General features: G+C 34.7%; 1 protein-coding gene across 12 annotated transcripts in view; it reads right to left on the bottom strand.

The window, feature by feature from the left end:
- Positions 1 to 293: 293 nt before the first annotated feature.
- LOC128247375 (BPTF-associated chromatin complex component 1-like) overlaps positions 294 to 7,643 on the bottom strand; it is a 134,861-nt gene continuing 127,511 nt past the window's right edge. For 8 of the 12 annotated variants that reach the window (XM_089349252.1, XM_089349242.1, XM_089349243.1 and 5 more), the window contains 2 exons: positions 4,776 to 4,874; positions 294 to 865 (listed from right to left, as the gene is read on the bottom strand). In XM_089349252.1, the coding sequence (XP_089205378.1) occupies positions 831 to 865; positions 4,776 to 4,874 (134 nt within the window). In that variant the 3' untranslated portion in view covers positions 294 to 830. Of the gene's footprint in view, positions 2,098 to 4,775; positions 4,875 to 7,643 lie in introns of all 12 variants that reach the window. The other 4 variants (XM_089349245.1, XM_089349248.1, XM_089349247.1 and 1 more) reach the window with 3 other exon arrangements.

Raw genomic sequence — 7,643 nt, 5'->3', positions numbered from 1 at the left:
AATGATATTAAACATGGTGGCAAAAGTATACTTCTAAAGTTACCCTTCATGTAACAGATAACACTGATATATATAATACTTAAAAGATTCTTGATTAACAATGAAGAAAATTGTGTTTATCTTCCATGCTATCTACCCCTCAATACCCACTCAGCAGATTTAAACACTGTGGAATAACTGCCAGCCAACAAACCAGTGTACCATAACAATATAGTTTTAACAGGTTTCACTCTGTAGTACTAACACAAGAATCAAAAAGAAAGTGATTAAAAGAAACAAAACCAAAAATCCAGTTAAAATTGTTTAAATAATGGTCTTTTAATTTCACAATGTGTGACAGTATATTTGTTTTAATCACCTCATTTTGAAAATATTGAAGGTAATTTGATATTAAATATTATTTTTTAAATATATCTTTTGTTTTTGATGACGATACTGTTGTAAATAAAGGTGGTAGTGATATATTATATTCCATTTATGCTGTGATTTCGATTTTCTTTGTTTAGATAAAAAGATTCAAAGGTATCATTTTTCATTAATTTAAAACCTAATATTAACCAATATGATGAATAAAATAAATGTAACATGTGTTTCATATCTTCTTACAGTAACTCTAGCAGGCTTCACTCCTGAAGTTTATTGTCAGAAGTTACTCCAGAAATTTACCCTCTCTTCTTTGAACATACTTACAAAAGTAAAGTCACATCAGTTAGAAGTTTCATTTCCCCATGCATATAATGTTTATAGTTTAAGTTGGTGATTTTTAAAAAAATCCTAATATTTCAGAAATCTCAGTTTTTCAGTAAGAACCAGCTTGTAGAGTTAAGACATCAAAATCTGCTTGTGATAGGATGAATTTGATGCCCTAAGAGAGTGGAGAAGAAAGTAGTAGTAGTAGTAAGGACATTTTAAATATTTTGTTTCCCTGCAAGAAAAAATATTTGCATTAAAACCTAATTTTCATAAATTAACTACAAGAAATCAAAATATGAAGAAAAAAAAATCTAACAGAAAAACCCATGATAAAATATTCAATATTGTTTACATCAAAAGATATTATAGCACTTAGCTAGTTGGGAATTTATACAACATAATCATAATTTAAGGTGTCAGAGATAAAATTTACATAATTTTTTTTTATAATTCAAGCTCTAATTTCTTGAAAACACCTTAGTATTATACATATGCACATGGTTATCAAAACCATGACACATCTTGAATGAAAACTATGACACATCTCTTTGCAAAGGCAATTGAGAGATCATATAACATGTAATTATGTGGCCAAGTCTTCACTTAAGTGGTTGCCTAAAATTGAAAAAGAGCTCCACAACAGTTTTATGTTGTAAGAATAATACCAGAGGACTATGGCTTAACTTAGTGTATTCAAAAAACTTATTTCTCTCCCAAATTCTACTCTTAGTTGTATGCTCAACTCTGCAAGCTAACAACGAGGATTCTCATTGGGAAAGTTAAGTCACAATAGCTCAACGAGATCGAATTATACCAACTAGTTCAGTAGTTCACATTTCTGAATTCAAATACAATTAAGACTGAGTTTTGTTTTCTAACCCACCCAGATTAATAAAATATCCATGAATAAAAAATAGTAGGATTAGGCCTACATTCATTTTACTAAAATAGTCTTAGGTCTACAAATATAAATTAATATTATCATCATCGTACCTTCCTTATTCTTATATTTTACAATAAATTCATTATAGATTGCAAAAATAGAAAGATAATTAAATAATATAAATATATCAAATACACTTTGTATTTTACATATATTAAAAAAAGGCAACGAAAAATATGACATTATTGTAAAAAAAGTTTATTAAAATTGAAATAATCTGCCATTTTCAGGATACCTTTTCATTGACAAATACATTTCTTTAAATGGGCTTTTAGATATGAATTTTGATTCTAATAAGAAAAACAAAACTGTACAATGTGAAGTAAGTTGTCACTATCTCTATGCCTCTATTTTTTTTATATATATATATACATATATATATATAAAGGGATCTGGCCAGCAGATGGGGACACCGCCTTCACTTACATCTCAAGATTTTCATAACAAGTTGGAATCCATATCTGACAAAGAAAACAGTTTAATATGTTACATTATTTTTGTAAAGATCACCATCAATGGATGACAGTGGCTACATTGGTTATTTTATTTTTGTAACACATACACACTTTCCTATTGAAGGAGGGATCTAGGACTTATAGGTTAGATTTCAAAACAATATAATAAATAACATAAAACAAATCTAAAAGACTTTTTTATCCGCTTTAAACATGTAATCGTGTCTTTTAAAAAATGCATCACTTTCTTCACTTTAAGGGAAAAAATAAAGATAAATTAGTCTAGTCTAAACACAAGAAAATCAAATATAACTGAAGGGGGAAATGTATCTAATATTAAAATAGAAGTAACTTTTGATAAGTACAATATTATAACCACAATGTATGAAGTAGTAGTTACAGTAGTGGTGGTTGTTATTTTACCCTAAGTCAGTGTGTTGATCATGAAAAAGCATTTTAGTCACAAGATCCTGCCATCCCTTTCTTTCAGGTATTGTAAAACTCAGATCAGTCTTTTTTTTAAGATGGTGATGGTTAAGAGAAATACAGCCATTTTTACAGAGCAAATATGTAGAAGGCTGCTTCATTGGAAATAGTTGAGCATTGTGGAATTGTTACAGATTTATTGATAGATTATGATTGCAATATACTTTTGTACATTAATGACTGAAATTAACTTGACATTTTGATATAGTTTAGTAGGGGTAACACAAACTGAGTATATTTAAGATGATGTTTTGAATCAGTACTAATTTAGATAGTAAGTAATGCAGTATATACAATGCATTAGCAACTATACATTATGACAATTAAACAGAGAGAGTTGGATATACTTCTAACAGTTTCTTGATAAAATCTGTAAAAGTATCATGTATTATAGAATAGATACACTGCAGCCCAGCATGATGCAAGAGGGAATAAATTATTAAGAAGGGCATCCAATAATAATACACTACTGTCAATATAGAAAAATGGCCACAAAACCAATGACGATAATGGCAGAAAAATGTTTTACATTATATACATAAAAAGCAAGAGTTTTATTCACAAAAGAACCATTTCCCTTTTTCTCTTTGAACTGGCACAGCCTACAATCAACTGCTTTGTGGTACCACTAAAGTAGTTTCTAATTACCATTCATAATCCTGAGGTCTTAAATTAAGTAACTTAGACCTTACTTCACACCAATAATTATGTATCTGCTGATACTATACAGATGAGAGGAGATTAATAAAAATGATATTCTGGTTTCATATTAAAACCTCAACATAATGCTAAGATGTTATTTCAATGCACTAAGAAAGAAGTTCAAATTAACTCTTTAGTTGTTGCATAACTCATTTAGTTTTATTGAAGTAGTAAATTACAAATTTCTGGATAACTAACCTCATCTTTAGAGTTTATATCTTCACTATATTTCAATTAGCTTTTATCTCAGTTGTTTGTTCTTAAATGTGTATGGGGTGTTTGAAATAAGAACTTTTATTTCTATAAACTAAACAATCCCAAAAGTCAAGCATAATAAGGTAATTTACTGAATGAGGAATTCAACTAGCTGCAAGAATATCATTTTTATTATGGCTATTTAGTTTTAAGACTTTAAGCATGAAATCCTCATTTAGAAAATGGAAGTTTCTTGGAAGAGATGTAGTTGTTTCAGACAACCAGTTGCTAGGTCAGTGGTTCATGTTTTGTCAACAGCACTCATTGTATCAATTATAGACATAACCCTAAATATATAACAGGAGTAGTATAGTTCACTAGTATAAGCAACAATAATGTTTAATGGCTTGTAGTGTAGAACTGAATTCCTCCCAGTGTGTTGTCCAAGAGGATATTATACATTTCTCATTTAAAGCATGTTACAGAAAACTAAAGTAAGTAGATTGGCAATTCCATAGATCAGCGTTTCTCAACCAGGATTCCCCAGAATCCTAGGGTTTCTGAGAGAAAGAGTGAGATAAGCTAATACTAATTTCATGATCGTAATATTACTATACAGGCACAACATATTATTGGTTATTGTAATATTGTAATATAGACATCATTGTATCTAACCTGTTATGCTATCAAAAAAATATAACAACCATATATATATATATATATATATATATATATATATATAAATTTTTTTCGTGCAGGGTTCCTTGAGGCATGTAATTCATTTTAAGGCTTACACAAGGGTAAAAAGGTTGAGAAACACTGTCATAGTAGCTATGTAATCATTTGCTAAATTTCACCACTGACTAATATCTCTATCCATAGTCAAGACAGAAATACAAACATTTCATGTTTGACTACATCACTTCAGGGAATAAAGAACTTAGTGTAAGAGGAATATAATTACACTGACATGACTAAACAATGTGACTACATTCAATGGAAAATTATTGAAAGGTAAAGTGGGAAAAAGCATTTATTGGTAGTATTAAGTCAAGCCAATGAATCATGACATGAAATAAGACAGCTTTCATAGACAAGAAAGTATCACATAAGATAATACATAACAGTGACTCTTTGGAACTATATATATGTTGTAAACGTATTCAATCCAGAAAAGCATAAATAAAATAATTGAGTGGTTAGTGATAGGAAAGACATTCAATGACTACTGAGCAAAGTAAATGTTAATTACTACAAACTTACACTTGCTAGGCAAGTCACAAAGGAGATATTTAACTTACCTGAATCAAATTCTAATTTTTTTGAAGCAGAGCTTTCTCCTAAACCTTCAATATCAACATCACTCTCAGGTGCATTGAGGGCACTTAAAGTGACTTCAGCTGGAAAACCAAAAAAATTAAATCACAATATTTGTAATTCAATTTAGAATAATAATTACTGCATATTTAATCTTTTTGCAACAAAAGTAGTAAAATTCAAATACCATAAGATAGTAATATTTGTTCAAAGCAATCATACAAATTGGGGGAAACATTAACATAGCAGAAATGTCTTCATCAAAAGACTCAAGTGATATATTGCTTAATAATTTTCATATTTTGTTTATGGCTACATCAATATATCTAGTGCTTGGTAGTATGAATACTATATACATATATATATACGTATACATACATACATGTATATATATATAAATATACGTATATATGCATCTATATATACATACATGTGTGTGTATATATATATATATATATATATATATATATATATATAAATATATATATATATATATATATATATAGATATATATATATCATCATCATCATCATTTATCATCCGCTTTCCATGCTAGCATGGGTTGGACGGTTTAACTGAGGACTGGTGAAACCAGATGGCTACACCAGACTCCAATCTGATTAGGCAGAGTTTCTAGTGGGTGCTTTTATGTGTCACCTGCACGAAGGCCAGTCAGGCAGTACTGGCAATGGCCACGCTCAAAATGGTGTATTTTATGTGCCACCCGCACAAGAGCCAGTCCAGGGGCACTGGCAACGATCACGCTCAAAAATCCTTACACATGTCACGGGCAAAAGTGCCAGAAAGGTGACGCTGGGTACAGGTGCCATCCTGATTTCGCATTTGCTTGCCCCAATAAGTCTTCGCAAGCTGAGTTTCGTGTCCAATGAAGGAGACGATGTTGGCATGGGTGCCAGTCGTCGAAAATTTAGTTCGATTTCAATTTCACTTGCCTCAGAAAGTCTTCGCAAGCGGAGTTTAGTGTCCAATGAAGGAAAGGTGTAATTTTGTGAGAAGGCATTCTAGGATGATCTAAAGAGTAAAGAGGTTTAGTCATCATCATCGTCGTTTAACGTCCGCTTTCCATGCTAGCATGGGTTGGACGATTTGACTGAGGACTGGTGAAACCAGATGGCTACACCAGGCTCCAATCTGATTTGGCAGAGTTTCTACAGCTGGATGCCCTTCCTAATGCCAACAACTCAGAGAGTGTAGTGGGTGCTTTTACGTGCCACCGGCACGAAGGCCAGTCAGGTGGTACTGGCAATGCCCACACTCAAAATAGTGTATTTTATGTGCCACCCGCACAAGAGCCAGTCTAGGGGCACTGGCAACGACCTCGCTCGAAAGTCCTTACACATGCCGCAGGCACAAGTGTCAGAAAGGCGATGCTGGGCACAGGTGCCATCACAATTTCGCTTTCGCTTGCCCCAATAAGTCTTCGCAAGCTGAGTTTCGTGTCCAATGAAGGAGACGATGTTGGCATGGGTGCCAGTCGTCAAATTTAACTAGATTTCGATTTCACTTGCCTCAACAGGTCTTCACAAGTGGAGATTAATGTCCAATTTAACTCGATTTCGATTCACTTGCCTCAACAGGTCTTCGCAAGTGGAGTTTAGTGTCCAATTTAACTCGATTTCGATTTCACTTGCCTCAACAGGTCTTCGCAAGTGGAGTTTAGTGTCCAATTTAACTTGATTTCGATTTCACTTGCCTCAACAGGTCTTCGCAAGTGGAGTTTGGTGTCCAATGAAGGAAGGTACGCATAAGTAGACTGGCTGAGGCCTTAGATTTAGGTCTCACTTGGCTTGCCGGGTTTTCTCACGCACAGCATTTGGCAGAGTTTCTACGGCTGGATGCCCTTCCCAAAACGCCAACTACTCAGAGAGTGTAGTGGGTGCTTTTACGTGCCATCGGCACGAACGCCAGTCAGCGGTACTGGCAACGGCCACGCACAAAATGGTGTATTTTATGTGCCACCTGCACAAGAGCCAGTCTAGGGGAACTGGCAACGATCTCGCTCGAAAGTCCTTACACATGCCGCGGGCACAAGCGCCAGAAAGACAACGTTGGGCACAGGTTCCATCACGATTTCGATTTCGCTTGCCCCAATAAGTCTTTGCAAGCTGAGTTCTGTGTCCCAATGAACGAGACGACGTTGGCATGGGTGCCAGTCATCGAATTTAACTCGATTTCAATTTCACTTGCCTCAATATGTCTTCGCAAGTGAAATTTAGTGCCCAATTTAACTCGGTTTCGATTTCACATGCCTCAACAGGTCTTCGCAAGTGGAGTTTGGTGTCCAATGAATGAAGGTACGCATAAGTAGACTGGCTGAGGCCTTAGATTTAGGTCTCACTTGGCTTGCCGGGTCTTCTCACGCACAGCATATTTCCAAAGGTCTCGGTCATAAGTCATCGCCTCGGTGAGGTCCAATGTTCGAAGGTCATGCCTCACCACCTCATCCCAGGTCTTCCAGGGCCTACCTCTTCCACAGGTTCCCTCAACTGCTAGAGTGTGGCACTTTTTCACACAGCTATCCTTATCCATTCTCGCCACATGACCATACCAGCGCAGTCGTCTCTCTTGCACACCACGACTGATGCTTCGTAAGTTCAACTTTTCTCTCAAGGTACTGATACTCTGTCTAGTATGCACACTGATATTACACATCCATTGGAGCATACTGGCTTCATTCCTTGCGAGCCTACACATGTCCTCAGCAGTCACAGCCCATGTTTCACTGTCATGAAGCATGGCTATTCGTACACATGCGTCATACAGTCTGCCTTTTACTCAGAGTGAGACGCCCCTTGTCACCAGCAGAGGTAAGATCTCTCTGAACTTTGCCC

Source organism: Octopus bimaculoides, chromosome 3 (assembly GCF_046866305.1).
Source record: "Octopus bimaculoides isolate indiv1 chromosome 3, ASM4686630v1, whole genome shotgun sequence".
NCBI lineage: Eukaryota > Metazoa > Mollusca > Cephalopoda > Octopoda > Octopodidae > Octopus > Octopus bimaculoides.
This window is presented reverse-complemented; position numbering and strand designations above follow the sequence as displayed.